Source organism: Pinus tabuliformis, chromosome Q (genome assembly GCF_031772625.1).
Source record: "Pinus tabuliformis cultivar Carrire ecotype Pingquan chromosome Q, CPIR1, whole genome shotgun sequence".
Taxonomy (NCBI): domain Eukaryota; kingdom Viridiplantae; phylum Streptophyta; class Pinopsida; order Pinales; family Pinaceae; genus Pinus; species Pinus tabuliformis.
In genome coordinates, this window is record NC_142296.1 from 1103688118 (window position 1) to 1103705776 (window position 17659).

General features: G+C 36.5%; 1 protein-coding gene across 1 annotated transcript in view; it reads right to left on the reverse strand.

The window, feature by feature from the left end:
- APP1 (aminopeptidase P1) overlaps window positions 1–14627 on the reverse strand; it is a 256238-nt gene extending 241611 nt beyond the window's left edge. Inside the window, exon 1 of the mRNA XM_089385818.1 lies at window positions 14039–14627. Coding sequence (XP_089241944.1) covers window positions 14039–14140 — 102 coding nt within the window. The 5' untranslated portion in view covers window positions 14141–14627. The remainder of the gene's footprint in view (window positions 1–14038) is intronic.
- Between the last annotated feature and the right edge of the window lie 3032 nt (window positions 14628–17659).

Consider the following 17659-nt stretch of genomic DNA (forward strand, 5'->3'; position numbering starts at 1 on the left):
ACACACATACACAGATTTGATGGATCGACCCCACTCCCAATCAAGCAAAGGAATGCATCTTGATTCTCGTAGTGCAATTATTCAAAAAAATGTACTATGAAGGTTGTTGAGAAATCTTAGGGCAGCGAGATTAGGTGATTTCTCTTACTTTGATAACTGTTTGTGATGTATTTTTACTTAACTTGATTAGCTTCTTCTTTCACTTGATTATAATTAGTGTTCTTACCATCAAACAGTTATCAAACAATGAAAAAAATGAGACAAGAGGACACAAAATGTAGGCTATAAGCCAAGGCCAAAACCTCTCCTCTTGAGAGGAAAACCCACAAGAATTCTTCTCTTCTTGTGGAATTCTCGGATGACGAATTCCAAGACCTGTGACCCTTGACAAAGACCCCTCCGACAAGTCAAACGTTCTTTTGATGACCTTCTCTTCACAAAGTCAACACTAGTCAAGCTTGTTGCAATACTTCAAATTTCAACTCTTCCTCAAATTTTCAACTTGCTACTTCAGGATTGCAATTTCGACTTCTACTACAAAAACCCTAGGTCACACGTGTGAGATAAATATGGTGAATTTCTTCTCTTTTCTCCTTTGTTTGGACAACAGCTTCTTCTCCAATAAGTCGGCTCACCACGTTTACCTTCTTTTGATCCTAGATTCAGCTTCTATGTGATGACTGCACTTCGATTCTGCTGCAATAGATTATGGCCTAATTCATTCACACGTGTGAGAGATTATACCCTAAAACAGTCCTTCAATTGCTTCAATCTTCCTTCTTTTATCTCTCTTTTTCTTCGCTTGGTTTATTAGTCTTCTTCTTGTCTTCCATGAATATATTGGATGCTCCTCAAATGAGATCGATGTATCCATATATATAGTCTTCCTCTCACTGCTTGTAGGCCGACAAGTCAAACGTTCTTTTGATGACCTTCTTTTCACAAAGTCAACGCTAGTCAAACTTGTTGCAATACTTCAGATTTCGACTCTTCCTCAAATTTTCAACTTGCTACTTCAAGATCGCAATTTTGGCTTCTACTACAGAAACCCTAGGTCACACGTGTGAGATAAATATGGTGAATTTATTCTCTTTTCTCCTTTTTTTGGACCGCAACTTCTTCTCCAATAATTTAGCTCGCAAGTTTGACTTTCTTTTGACCCTAGATTCGGCTTCTATGTGATGACTGCACTTCGGTTCTGCTACAACAGATTATGGCCTAGTTCCTTCGCACGTGCGAGTGATTATAGTATATACTCTAAAATAGTCCTTCAATTGCTTCGATCTTCCTCCTTTTATCTCTCTTTTTCTTCGCTTGGTTTATTAGTCTTCTTCTTGTCTTCCACGAATATCTTGGATTCTCCTAGAATGAGGTCGATGTATCCATATCAGTGTTGTGAAAAGCACGATTAAATCGCGATTTTTTCAGCTTGCCGATCAAATCGCGATTTTTATACGAAAAAATTGCCTACTTTTTTTGCCGATTTTTACTAAAAAAATCGCACTTTTTTCAAAAAATCGTGGGGGCTCGGGACAGCACGATTTTATAAACTTTTTTTTGGTTTTTCATTTGGTCATTTGGACAGTCGCGCGCGTGGAGGGAGAAGGAGCTCTTGGAGACCATTGAAGAGGGTTTTCAGCCAAATCTAAGTGCTTAGAGGAGAAAATCAAGAGCAGACCACCGATTTCTCCATAGAAACGGTATGAGAATTAATTTTTTTTTTGTTTTCAATGTTCATTGTTTAAAAACATTGTTTTTGTATGTTTTTCATTGTTTTTGGTTGGGAAACTTGGTATGGGCACCATTTTTCTTTTGTTTTAAAAAAAAAATTGTATTTCTTCATTGATTTGGGATGGGTAACTTGGTATGACTATGGGAACCATTTTTTTTTTTCATTTTTTTTAAACATTGTTTATGTTTTTTTCATTGTTTTTGGCATTTGCCATTTGGTTGGGTAACTTGGGTTTGGATTTTGGAATGGTTGGGTAATTTGTGTTTGAAACTTTGAACTTTGGAATGGTTGTTTTAGGTTGGGTTATGGGTAACTTGGATTTTCATTGTATAATCATCAATGTAAAAATTAAAAATTAAAATACTAAATTGTAATTTGTAAATTTGTAGCTTGTAATTTGTAATTTGTAATTTGTAAATGTAGCTTGTAATTTTGTAAATGCTAAATTGTAATCCTAATCCTTATTTTCCCATAGGTTCACAACTGCACCAAAACACCATTCAAGACTTCAAGTTTGCAAATTCAAAGTTCAAAAACAAACATGCCAAGGAAATTGGATCCTTTCTGGGAATATGGTGAACCTAAAGCTCCGAATGATAGACAAAACTTGAGTTGCAAGTTGTGTGGAAAGGAGATATACGGGGGGGTGTACAGGTTGAAGTTTCACCTTGCACAAATCCCTGGACATGATGTGGGGCCCTGTATAAATACAAATCCTGAAATTATCCAAAGAGCCATGAGAGCATTGGAAGAATTAGAGCACACTAGAGAGGCCAAAGAAGAACTCAAAAGGCAACTAAAAAGGTCAGCTGAAGGAAGTGGGCCAAGTGGCACTGGTTCTACTGCAGCATCAGTCAATCCGGTAGCTGCATCATCATTTTTTGTTCCTCGAACCACACCTGGTTCACAACCATCTATCGGTTCAATGCTAAAAGAACTAATAAAGAACAAGCTGACAGGTTGATGGCAAAATTTCTCCTCTGGAGTGATATTCCTTTCAGCGTTGTAAGGAATAATCCATTTTTCCAACCTACTGTTGATGCTATTGCCAGTGTTGGCCCGGGGTACAAAATCCCTTCTTATCATGATTTCAGAGGCCGGATTCTTCAAAATGAAAAGCGTGACTGCACCCAAAGATTGGAGGATTTTAGGGCATCATGGGCACAAACAGGATGCACTGTTATGTCAGATGGTTGGACTGACCAAAAGGGGAGAACCCTTATAAACTTCTTGGTTAGTTGTCCCAAGGGGACTATGTTTATCAAATCTGTTGATGCATCTCATCAAATCAAAGATGCAAGAACTTTATGTGATTTGTTGGATGTGTTTATTTTGGAGGTGGGTGAACAACATGTTGTCCAAGTCATAATGGACAATGCTGCAAATTATGTTACTGCTGGTAGAATGCTTATGGACAGGCATCCTACTTTACTTTGGACACCTTGTGCGCCCATTGTATTGATTTGATGTTAGAGGACATAGGGAAAATTCCCTTTGTCAAAGATATTGTTGACTCATCAAAAAGCATCACAAAATTTATATATAATCATACATCTGTGCTTAGCTTGATGAGAAGATTCACCAACAACAAAGAGTTGGTGCGCCCCGCCATTACACGGTTTGCCATGAGTTTCATATCTCTTCAATCCCTCTTGAATTCTATGTGGGATGTGAAGAGAAAGTTTCTTTCAGAGGAGTGGCGTGCTTTGTCAATGAGCCGCAAACCAGAAGGAGAGGCCGTATGCAAACTAGTTTCATACCAGGAAGACTTCTGGGTGGGAGTGCAGGAGGTGTCCGTCGTTACTGAACCTTTGGTAAAGGTTCTTCGGTTGGTTGATGGTGAGAAGCCCGCAATGGGCTATTTGTATGAAGCCATGGACAGGGCCAAAGAAGCCATTCGGGCCTACTATGATGATAAGGGAGATGATGGGTTTCAGAAACAACTCCTTCTATGGGGAGTGATTGATGAGCGATGGAACAACACACTCCATCGTCCCATTCATGCTGCTGGGCTTTTCCTGAACCCTGCATTTTCTTATGCATGTGGGTTTGATTTTGATGCTAAGATCATGGATGGATTCTTATCCTGTGTCCAGAAGATGGTGCGATCTCCAGAACAACGTATAGAGATCTCTAAACAAATTGAGACATATAAGATGGCAGGTGGCACATTTGGCTTTGAGATGGCTATCACTGATAGGACGATTAAAATGCCAGGTATTTTTTAGTTTGTAACTTTGTTTCAAATTTCATTGTCTCTTCAAATTCCATTTTTTTCTTATGTTTATTTAAAATTTTATTTGTAATTTTGTTGTAGATGCATGGTGGAAAATGTATGGTGGCAGGGTACCCCTTTTGCAAAAGCTTGCCATTCACATCCTCAGCGAAACATGCAGCTCCTCAGGATGTGAGCGCAACTAGAGTGTATTTGAAAAAATACACAACAAGAAGCGCAACAGGTTAACACTAAAACATTTAAAATATTGCAAATTTCCAAATAAATTTTTGAATTCATTAAACAATTTTTTTTAAAATATTAATTATTAATTATTATTTTATGATCTTTGTACAGGTTGGAGTCCTAGCGACTTAATGACATGGTCTACGTCTACTACAATCTTCGATTGTGGGTGAGGCAACTTGAGAGGACACCTGATGTGGATGCCATCTCATTGGATGGGATTGACACCACTGCTGCATAGAGGGTTGAGGCCGAGAGGCCTCTCATAGATTCTACTGATGATTGGTTAGTGCAGGATGTAGTGGAGGGGGAGGAGGAGGAGGAGCAGGCAGAGGAGCAGGTGGAGGAGGAGGAGCAGGAGGAGGAACAGGAGGAGAAGGTGACACCGCCTACCCAGGCTACCACTGCCACCAGTAGAGGACGTGGTCTACCTCCTATAGCTCCTACTTCTAGTTCTTCAGCTTCTAGAGCACATCAGACTCCACTGCCATTTCCACTAGCACAGGCACCAACATCTACATCTAGAGGGAAAGAGAAAGCTATGGCATTTTCTCGCAAGAAGGGCAGAGGAAATCAATAGGATTAGACTTTCATTTTATTGTATATGACATTATGACATGATGAGATACATTATCATATTTTTTGTTGATATTTTGAGGCTGAGTTGGGACTCAGGAGTCAGGACATGATTCAATGTTATGTGTGATTTTAGCGCTAGAAATGATATTAAACATCTTATATATTAGTTTTTTTATCATATTTATGTGTCAATGTATTTATTTTATGTTGTAGATGGTTTAGATATTAAAAAAATTGAAAAAAAATGAATATTTTTGTACCAAACGATTTTTTCCCGCTTTTTTCTAATTTTCCCAATTTTTCCGATTTTTTCTGATTCGTTCCCCGCGTCGATTTAATCCCAATCGCGCTTTTCACAACATTGATCCATAAATATAGTCTTCCTCTCACTGCTTGTAGGCCGACTTGTCCTTTGCTAAGGTCGACTTGTCTTGGAGGGTGTCTTTGACATATTTTGACTTACAATAATTCTTTTGACTTGACAAATGATGCCCAAATGGATCTTATACATATTACAATGACACAATTGACTTCTTTGCCTCAATGACAAAACATAGAAGCACTCAATCGGTGTTTGACCTACAAATAAAATAATCTTGAGCATGAAATCCATGCTACAAATAATCATAATAAAAATTATTTTTCTCTTTTCATCAAATACATGAAATCATGATTACATTAGACATTATGAAGACCGAACAGGATTGGTAAGCCATCTCATAAGCTATTATTTCAGCTTATCTTATTGCGTCTCATCATATCAACCAGCGTTGTCATATAGCAAGGCCTTGACTAACAACTCTATCTCTCCATAAGAATAGAGCACAATGTTGGGGAGACAATGACTAATAAACACCTTCATCATTGTCTCTCAAGGCACATACCCCATCTGAATGTTCACAAGGTATGTCCTTTTAGGACCATTCCCATCTTGGATTAACACATCCTCATGGAATTTCCTCTTCGACTACTCTTACATATTGGATGCCCTACCTCATCCTCAAAGAGTATCGGAATCAATCTTAGATGCTTACCCAATCCTCCATTCTTTCTTCATCACATGAAGACAAGAATGATGTGTCTATCTCTCCCTCTCAACTAGGGAGGATCAACTCATTCCTATAAAAGGAATATACCCAAGCTCCCTCTTAACAAGGGACTTGTTATCAACAATAGCTCTCTTCGGTATAGATACTATCAACTACTTGTAGGGCTCCTCCTTTCGGTATCATGTCATGAACTTCAATTTCTTCATGATGGAACCATCTTCTTTGTAGGAAATCGGCCATATCCTTCATCACTTCCCATCAATGAAACAAAGTGTTGAACTAGCAATCATGTCATCCTTCTCTTCATCAGAAAGTGATCTTCTAGTCCACGTCTAGCTATCCTTCATATAGCTACCTCTTCCAAGTCATCTTTTAGGATCTTCCATCCAATCTCATGAGTGCTAGTTGTAGGTGACTTCTACAACCTTCTTCCAGCAGCCCTGTTTCACCCAACCAAATGTTTTTCAAAAATCTAAATGAAAATCAAATCAAAGTTACTTGATGGCATTTCGTCATGACATCTGTTTTATGCAACATCAACATCCTTTCGCATATTGTATGAATCCATGCCTTACCAAGGTTCTCTTTTTCCGACATATTAGGGTATTCATACTTTCTCCATGGAGATGTCATAGTTAATCCTTCTAACTACTAGATGTCGATTACTTACCTTATCTTGTTTGACAGTAGATACATCTTCTCGCGAACTCTTCTTTCACCTTTCCTCGCACATGGCTTCATCAGGATCTTCTATACATAGTTCCTTCATTATGGGAATCATAGTAGCCAACTGCCTCATACTCTCCAAGAGGTCATATTATGTTGATTTTATCTTATCAATATGTAGAAGAGTTCAAGGCACATTGATTACATGCCTTCATGTATCATTCTAATGCAAGAGTTTTCTTCTTCTTCTATCATGCTCATGAGATAGAGCAATTTAACCCATACTATCTGCAACCATATGATGACATGACTTTATATGTTTATTACCAAATATATACTTACCTCTTCCTTAGACTTCCTTTGGCAGCTTGCTTTCCTTGCTTGAAGATGAGAGTACTTCAACCAACTTGACAAGCTGCACAACTTTGTCACCATACCATCCTTCTCAACCACTGGATCCCACACAAGGTGGAATGTAAACTATCTACGAGACATTTGCTCCTTCTAATGAGGATTCCAATGGAGGATTTTGATGATCCTCATTCTCCAAATGCTTCTTCCTAATGATGATGATGTATGATGATCTCTTTATCTTCTATCTTGCTAAATGGCTTTCTCCAATCATTTCGACTGCTACTTCGATTGTCCTTATATGCTTTTAATGAAGATGCCATGAGCTACTTCCTTTCTATCATGATGACTGCTTCAACCATGTAGACTTCTACTTCAGCTATCCTTCCATGCTTCTATGATGATGTCATCTTTATTCCTGCTATAATGCATCCTATCATATTTGTGATGCTTTCCATCATGACTGTTGACTTCAATATGCTTGAAAGTAGCTTAAGTGTGTGAGAGACCTTCTAATAGTGGAGGTCTATCACTTTCTTCCTTCTTTGACTTCTTATTTTCAGGTTGTTCTTCTACTTCTTTGGTGACATGGGCTTCATTTCTTTCCTTTCTCTTCTTGTTGTCCTTCTTGAGTTTAGGACAATTCCTTTTGAAATGCCCATATTCATTACACTCATAACATTGGATCTTTGACATATCAATTCTCTTTTGAAACTTCTTTCGAGGCTCAAACTTCCCAAATTTTCCTTTCTTCCTTGTTGATGTTGCATATGCTTGAGTTGGTTCAGTTGATCCAACATCATTCTTCGCTTTTAATCTAGATTCTTCAATTTTGCATAATGACCACAAATCGTTGAATGGAGTGGTTTCCTTCTTCCCATAGATGCTTGACACAAAGTTGCCCCATTCATCAGGTAGTGCATTGAGCACAATGGTGGTCATCTCTCAATCAGACATTACTTCTCCAAGTTCTTGTAGTTGGTCTCTAATTTCAGATACCTTCATGAAATACGAAGCTATCCCTTCTTCCCTTGAGATTTTCATCTTGTATAGTTCGGTTCTTAAAGATATGATTTCACCTGCAGTGCTTATGGAAAACAACTCCACCAACTTTTCATAGATTTCCTTTGTTGTCTTTAACTTTGCAACATAAGGGATGAGAGAATCCTTAATTGACTCTATGAGGATCCTTTGTGCCCTTATTTCTCCTTTCATGTATTTTGATAGTGCTTGAGCTTGCTCTTGAGATGGTTTGGTGATGGAGCCCTTTACATATTCAATAACTTCATTCTCCATGAGAATTAAATCAATTATCTTCTTCCATGCAAGGGAGTTCGAGGTCCCAAACAATTTATTGTTCTCCTTGCAAAATGAAGTCATTTGGTTTGTAGATTGTGACATAACATATAGAAAACTTACTTTTCAAGTGAAGATGCTCCTTTGAAGATGATATCTTCAACTTGATGCCTTCTTGATGATGTTGACAATTGAAGATGCCTTCTTGAAGATGATTGCTTCCTTGATGATGTCTTCCTTCTTCAAAGATGACAATACTTCTTTTTCTAGATGATAAGAGATGTCTTTCTTCAAGTATGCTTGAGATGAGATCCTCTCTTCGATGAGAGGGAGATTACCTTGATTTCTTTGATGATGATGACAATGCTTCTTCTTGCTTCCTTTAGATGTAGAAATGTAGAATGTGGAGACTTCAAGATGCTTTAAATGTGTTAAGTCTTCTTGAATGGAGGTAGGGTCTTTGAGGTCTTCTTCTTCTTCCAAGAGTTGTGATGATGTGATCCTTGTGATGTGATGGATAGCCCTCCTTAATGCTTATTGTTTCTTCTTGATAATGTCCTTGTGCTCAGCCCTTATGTATCCTTCTTCAATTAGATGATCTTCAAGTTGCCTTTTCTTCTTGTTGTAGTCACCTTAGTTCTGATACCATGTTGAGAAATCTTGGGGTAGCTACACTAGGTGATTTCTCTTACTTTGATAACTATTTGTGATGTATTTTTACTTAACTCGATTAGCTTCTTCTTTCACTTGATTATAGTTAGTGTTCTTATCATCAAACAACTACTAAACAATGAAGAACAATGAGACAAGAGGACACAAAATGTAGGTTGTAAGCCAGGGCCATAACCTCTCCTCTTGGGAGGAAAATCCACAAGAATTCTTCTCTTCTTATAGAATGTTCAGATGACGAATTCCAAGACCTATGACCCTTGCCAAAGACCCCCCCCCCAAGACAAGTCAAATCTTCTTTTGATGACCTTCTCTTCACAAAGTCAACGCTAGTCAAACTTGCTGTAATACTTCAGATTTCAACTCTTCCTCAAATTTTCGACTCGCTACTTCAAGACTACAATTTCGGTGCAAAAACCCTAGGTCACACGTGTGAGATAAATATGGTGAATTTCTTCTCTTTTCTCCTTTGCTTGGACAGCAGCTTCTTCTCCAATAATTTGACTTGCCAAGCTGACCTTCTTTGACCCTAGATTCAACTTTTGTGTGATGATTGCACTTCAGTTTTGTTGCAACAAATTCTGCCCTAGTTCCTTTGCATGTGTGAGTGATTATGTTGTAAAACAGTGCTTCAATTGCTTCGATCTTCCTTTATCTCTCCTCTTCTTCACTTGGTTTATTAGTCTTCTTCTTGTCTTCCACGAAGATCTTGGATGCTCCTCAAATGAGGTCGATTTATCCTTATATATAGTCTTCCTGTCACTGCTTGTAGGCCAACTTATCATTGTTTCTTAGCCAACTTGTCCTTTGCTAAGAACAACTTGTCTTGGAGGGTGTCTTTGACATATTTTGACTTACAATAATTCTTTTGACTTGACAAATGAAACCCAAATGGGTCTTATACATATTACAATGACTCAATTGACTTCTTTGACTCAATGAAAAAACCTAGAAGCACTCAATGGGTGCTTGACCTACAAATAAAATAATCTTGACCATGAATTTGACTTAGAATAATTCTTTTGACTTGACAAATGATACCCAAATGGGTCTTATACATATTACAATGACTCAATTGACTTCTTTGACAATGATAAAACCTAGAAGCACTTTATGGGTGCTTGACCTACAAATAAAATAATCTTGACCATGAATGATCCTAGTTTGTCACAACATATCTAACAATATTATATTAAAATTCTGGAAATTCTACACTATTACAATTTATTAAACTTTAAGATCTGTGGATTTAACTGTGATTAGTGCATGCATTCGAATGGATATTATGCAGAAAACTAGAGAACGACAAAATAAGCACGCACACACACAAGACACAAGATATGCTCTATGGGAAACCCTTTCAAGAGAAAACCCAGCTGGAAAGTGAGGTCGCTTCGCTCTCTCTCTCTGTATGGAAATATGGCTGCAGGTACAAAGAAGTAATGTTTGTGGCCCGTGGGCTGCTATAGTGCACAGATCCTCTCTATGTGATCTACCTCCTATCTCTCCTGGCTATCTTTGCTCAACTATGGAACAAAATGCTCTCGAAAGAATAGAATGTGTATTCCTCCTAGTGGCCTGGTTATAACATAGCCCGATAACCTACTAGTGGTTAAATTTGACTACATCAACTCTTAACTAAAGCTACAAAATAGACTCTTCTAGAGTCTTTTACATCATAAACATGTGGCTAGCCCCTTTTCCATGAATAATGGGGGTTGACGCAGCATCCTCCCAAACTATAGGTGTGAAAACAGGAAGGCCAACTTCTGAGTGGCATAACTTTTGCATACGAACTCCGATTAGCGCACTTCTTGCGCCATTGGAAAGGTCTTTGTGTGTAGAATAGCACAAAAAGGTGCCACGCTAAAGCAGCAAATTTTACGCCCAAATAACGTCTTTTGATGCCTCAAAATGCCCCCGGAAGGTTTCAGACCTTGTTTTGCCACACTGGATCCCATCGGTCTAACAGTACTGTGAGTTGCTTCATCCACTTTTTCGACTCCAAATGCATCGAGATGGATGACAAACAATATAATGATCTAATTCGGATCAATGAAACCCATGCGACAAAATAATAATAATAAAATTTCTCTTTCTCTTTGCACTAAAAAAAAAATCATGATTACATTAGACATTATGAAGACTAAACCTAGTTACACTTTTCAACAAAGGCATACTTTGGCAATTTTACATGGAGATATGCAAGCAAATAACACTCCCATGGCAATAAAGCACTCTATTGGAACCTATTTTTGAGTCATTGGACACAAATACCTAAGATGAAAAGAAAAGTGAGAAACCATCTACAATATCATATATTCAAATGTTGTTAGGAGTTTAATATATGTGATGTTGAACACTCAATAAAACAGTGCATTTGCTATGAGTTCAATTAGAAAGTTCCTCTCAAACCATGCCCTACAAATATTGAGCTAGAAAGAATTCTTTGTTACCTCAACAGAACATGCAGTATTGGTATTAGTGGAATATGGATACCATAATTCAATAGAGCTCTTTAAATTTGTAATTTTGATTAGGCAGGTGGCATTGATAGTAAGAAATCTAATATCGGTTATTTTCGCATATTTAACAATAGTGTGATATCATGGAATGAAGCAACCTTCTATTGACTTATCCACTTTGAAGTTTCAACATAGTATATAGCTACAACCCAAAATAAAAAGGAAGAAAAATAGCATGGAGACTTGACACAAGTATAGACAAAGACTAGTGTTATTGGAATCAGTGGAACCAGCGGATTCAACTAGTTTGGGGGTCAAATCGGTCTGATTCCAGGTTTGGAACTGGAAATGGCCAATTTAGTACCGAACCAACCTTTTTCTCGTTGAACTAGCCAGTTTTGTACTGAACCGGTTGATTCCATAGAATTTGACCAAAGACGTTCTAAATGCAATTTCAAAAAAAAAACAAGATTTTTTTTAGTGGGGCAGCCTAATATTGAAGCCTATGGCCTTAGTATTGCTATGCAATTCATGGTAATATTAAATTCTTAATAGTAAAAGTGACATTGTCCTTTATCTTTCATTTTCATCCTTTTACTTAAATTGTTAACATTACCATGAAATGACTCAAGATGTTTGAGAGTGGTTCCGACCTCATTGGATTTCATATGGAGTTTCAAATGGAGAAAGAAGAATTTTAGACCTCACTCAAAATCAAGCAAACTTAACAGTTTTTCGGGATTTCAAGATTGGGGGAATTGCAACATTTCCATTGGATTTTGTCATGTATGAGAGTATGGAACTAGTATTTAATCAAGAGCACCAAGCCCTCTACGTACATTGATGTTAATGGCATCGATTGTCGAACTCCTCTATCATGACCCTACTAAAATGTTCCCATCACTCAAACATAATCTTGACTTGACATTCTACATTTTTTCTATCTTATTTAATGCTTTGAGCGTCACATTGATGACAAAGATCCCAATACAGGCAATGATTTTGATGATATGTAGGCATTTGTTGTAGCATAATTTTTTTTGGATCCTAGAGGACATCTAAACCCTGTTTGTGGATGTATTTTCAGTTCAAAGATGGATTGCACTCCACGCTACTTTGGTTTTGTGCACCCTTACATGTTATATAAATGAGAACTTTTGCTTATTTGTGTATAAATGGTTTGGATTCATATGGATGCACATGAATACATATCTTTTTCTTTTAAATTTGAATATTTTGTGGTTTTGGTCGACCGATTTTTTGGTCCAGAATTTTACCAGTTCAAACTGGTTCTCGATTCAAACAGTTTTCTGGTTTGATCACAAGTTTAGTTCCTATAACATTGACAAAGACCAACATAGACCAATTGTGCCACAATGTGATAATCAAAGTTGCATTGCACTTCTCAAGAATCTCCAATCTCATGCAAATGCCATGCACATTGAGATTCTACTAAAAAAATAACATTAAGCCTCTTCAACAAGATATATTTCAAAACCATAGATTCCAACTAAATGTTGGTGATGTGCATTTTAAAAGTTCAACTACGTGGGAATGTATGTCCAAGTATCCAAAGTTGGATTCATAGCCCTCAGCAATGTGGTGACCACTACAAATACCGCAATGCTCCATGCAATATCATGAACCCGCACCCCAACCCCTCTTCAAATGTCAAGCCTCCTTCACAACATGCTTGTTATCCACACAAAGCTCTTAAAATAAGAAAAATGTATCTAACACTCGACCTTACAAATTATGCGGTTGTGGTGATCCCAACTATCACCAAAATACATAAATACTTATATGTAAATCGGCTACACTGAATCGTAATAGAGTGCTGTGAGTTGGTCACACTTATTTGTAATAATACCAAACTGCAGAAGGGTATATTTGCCACATCATGATGCTAAGAAAGGTCTGTCAAAAATATTGCTTCCATCTCTCCAATTTCGGCAGCAGTTTTGTCTTTTATTGCTGTTAATGCACACATTTTGACTCCACAAATGGCTGCTTTCTGCACTTCTGTTTCCTCACAATAAACCTAATAAGAAGGGCATTTGCCTGTATACATCAAAATGTGAACCACTGAATGAACTAAGGAAAAGACGAAAGTTAAGTCACTTAAGACCATCAAAGACCTGGTTACCCATATATCCAGATCCAGCCCACTCCTGATATTGAAGCCCGTGTTGGGACTGCGCACGATGAGTCCAACAACTTATAACTCACTAACTATCAGACCAACTTATAACCCACTAACAATAAAATACCTATTTGAACCATTGCCCACATTTCGTCAAAACAACATAAATTTAGGACTTATCTGATCCCCTCCACACGGAAGAAAATCAGTTGAGGCTAGAGCGTATAGGTAAATATTTCAGCATTAAGCGATTTGATAAAGTTCTGCGAAAAATTATATTTCTAAAACTATAAAATATCCTCGAGAGACAATTCACTCTTAACATATCAGACATTTGAAAGCAGCCCTTATTCTAATTTAAATAACCAGGCCAGTAGAGCTGATTAATGGAACTTCTACATAGCAAAACAAGCAAACCCTTTAAATCCAAATAATCCAGAATCATACGAATCATTGCCCTAAAAAATCTATTGGATCATTTTCGGGACGACTTCCATACACTATTGTCCAGTATGTTCTTGCATAGAAGGCATCTAAAGGGGTTGCTGGAATTAGGTTCAACACAAGAATCGGGTCCGCAATCTGGTCATTAATGTTGACACAGGAAGAATAGGGGAAGAAACAAACCTGATGGGCGTCCTCCGAAGGAACAACAAGCGCATGCAGTGGAGGAGAGTGTGCCTCCATTAGAGCCCGCAGAGCATCCAGAGGATCAGCCATTTCTCCCATATTTTCAGCTCACGGAATGAGAAAAAAAAAAAAAAACAAAGAGGGCAAAATTAGGGAATGATTGAGATCCTTATAGATGTATATATAGCATGATGTACCCTCAATCAATTCACAACCATTTAGAGTGTGGAACCATCCTTGCCCCAGTCATTCCTCTCAGCTAATAAGTGATGACTGGTCATCATGAAAATCATTTATTTATTTCTCTGGATGAAGATCTGCAGAGTCCCCTTCTCAGACCCCCTCAACCACTCTGCCACGTCAGTTTCGTGATTCTGTTAGAAGTTCGTTGTACTGGGCCGGATGGGACTCTACCGTAGCTGAATTTCAGCTGGGTTTTCTTAAAATTTCGATGCTTAATCCACCAACATCGAATAAATTTCAACCATGGCCGAATTTCAGTTGGGTTAAATAAAAATTCGTTGCTTAAAAAACAATTTGATTAGCCCATTCCAAAGTTTATGGAATCATTCTATGTTAAGGAATTAAGCAAGGAATTTCTTTTTTAGAGAAAAAATACCTAAATTCGGCAATTATTGAAATTTATTCGATGTTTTAAGTTGCTTTCAACAAAATAAGGCGCAATCCTCTCGAATGAATTCCCCAAGCTTTGTCTTGGGATAATAAAATTGTTTTCCAATCTACTCAGATTGGAACCTGTCTCTCCTGGTATAATAAAATTAGTTTTTAAATCTACTGGATTGGGAATCCGTTTTAATTTTAGTTTGATTAATAAAATTGACTTTAAATTTAATTTATTAATAAAATAATTTAATGGACCATTATCATGTTATAAAGTATTATATAAATATTTATTGGGTAAATGAAATATTATATAACCCATGTTCAAATCTACAGTGAATCAAAACTAACTCAAAAAAATTATTTTAAATTTAATAAACTTGAATTTTAAGAAAATATTTTTGAAACTAATATAAACAAAAATTATTTTAAATTTAATAAATTTTAAATTTTAAAAAAATATTTTTGAAAAAAAACAATAAATATAATACAATGCGTAATTTTATCTTATATACTAATTTTAATCTAATAAACATTAAAATATAGGAAACTCCTATTTTCACCTCTATAGCAAAGTTAATGCGCCCTCGATAACCGATATAACATGTCATTTTTTTTCTCTCTAGTCATCACCGCACGCGTGTTATCTCTGGCTATCGAGAACGCATATCAGAACGCATTAACTTTACTATAGAGATGAAAATAAAAATTTCCTTAAAATATCATTTTATTTCTATTAAATGTTTTTCCTTCCAACCAGATTCCCACACGTTTGGTCAATTCAAATATATATCTTAAGCTTTTGCAAAACAATAAGATTCCCACACGTTTGGTCAATTGGATTACCTGTACGTTTTGTCAAACATTACGTATTTGAAAATATGTAAAAGTGATTTTTTTAATTTTATTTTGGGTACTTGGGCCTCACCTTAAACGAGAAACACCACATGAATTCTTTTGTAGTTTACACGCCTTTTTGGTTTCCATAGTTTATATTTCGTATTCCTGGTGTAAATTAGGAGTGAAATATGTTTTAAATGTTTTATATTTTTTTGTTTTTTGGGGCTTTTTATAGGAAAAGGGACGAATACATCAAACAAATGAAGAAGCAATTTGTCTTATAGGTTATTTTTAGTAATATCTTTCTTTTTTTCATGTATGAGACTTTTTTGTTTGTGGGACAAGGGAATTTGGTGTATGAGACCCCTTTGTTTGTGGGACAAGGGACTCACTTTCGTGCAGCGATTTGACTCCTAAGTTTACAAAGGCATACATACTCTACCTCCCTTTGGTTTTGAACATGTGACCTCTTAGGTGGAAACACATGCTCTTAACCATTAGGCTCACTAAAGTTGTATAATAGGATATGTATTGTGGTTAATGGTTAGTTGAGTTTAATTTGGGTGGTTGAGAGGAGAAGATGTTATTCTCTTCATTCAAATTTAAATCTTAATTGTAACTAGGGTTGGAATTTGACAAGCAAAATGTTCACCATGGGATATTTTTCCTATCAAATATAGTTAAACCTTTTATGTGTTGGGTATGTATTATATTCTTTGCACGACTAGTTCTAGGTGTTGTTGCGTTGCATCAGGCACTACTCGGGGGTTTGCAGGGGTCAGTAGCCCCCTACATGAGGTTTAGGGCAGCACCATGAAAATATATATGTGTGTGTGTGTGTGTGTGTGTGTGCAGACACAAGGATGGTTAGGAAACCTTCCTATGGTTTTGTGCATGGTTCTGGTCATGATGGTTTTGCCCATAGTATTTTGTAGATCTGGTTAAGGGAACTACGGTTATGTTCTAATCCAAGGTTAATGGATTGCGGGTTTATGAATACTTTAACATGTATATAATGTATTGTAACATTGAAAGGTACTTAATGAAAAATCAATCTGGTTTTCCCGATTTTGGATTCCAGGAGAAAAAGCTCTATAAATATTTTTTGTTCTAGTGGGTAATGAAGTATTAACTCTTCATGCATAGAGCCATCCAACACCCTTTACTATAGAATCTCAAAGTTGACATCATTGTTTTGGATTCATGTTCATCATATTGTGAGTGTTCTCATATTTTGTCAAGGCTTCTCAATGAAAAAAAAACAATATTTGTTTTCTCTCTATATTTTAATCAATTCAATCTTTGTGTTGGAGATGGAGTATGCTTTTGAGCATTCATTGCAATTTCAAAACCAATTTTTAAAACCCACCCCTCCTCAACTTTACAATCAATCGAGTTTATTTTGTAATTATGTGTTTTGTAATATAAGGCTCTCCATCTGTTGGTCTTTAAGCATCATTTCCTCACTAGAGTTGGGTGCATTTGAAGCTTTAGCAGCAAATTTTCTCGAACTCTATTTTAGCTTTTTATTCTCTATTTTGATATTTTTATCTCTAATTCATTTTATTCCCTTATTCACTTAGCCATTTTTTCCATCCCTTTATCTCTCTTAGCCATAAACTTTATAGATTACCCAATAAATTTATATTCCATCTTATTCAATAATTACTAAATTGCTACATGAGAATGATTTAATACTAATGAACTAATACTCAATCATATATCCTTAGTCAATAATTTAGTTTAAAAAATCCCTTAAAAACCCTCTAAAATTCCATACTAATGAACCGACACTCAATCATATGTCCTTAGTCAATAATTTGGTAAAAAAACATCTCTTAAAAACCCTAAAAAAAATCATAGAAATTAGAGCTCAAAAGAGAGAACAATTTAAAAAACCACACAATTGTTAAAATTGCAAGAATTCCCTTTAAATTACCAAATGAGATGAAAGGTAAAACTCTTATCTTTACTAAAATGCCCCCTCATACAAAGTGTGTAACACTACTAAATCATTGGAGTTTACATTTCAAAGGTCTTTGAGAGGAGGAAGAATAAGGTGATGATAACTTTATTCTTGGGCAGAGTGTTGTGTGTGAGAAGAGGTATGGTGGAAGCTAAAAATTTAAGGGTAAGGCATTAGGTATGCATAAATCC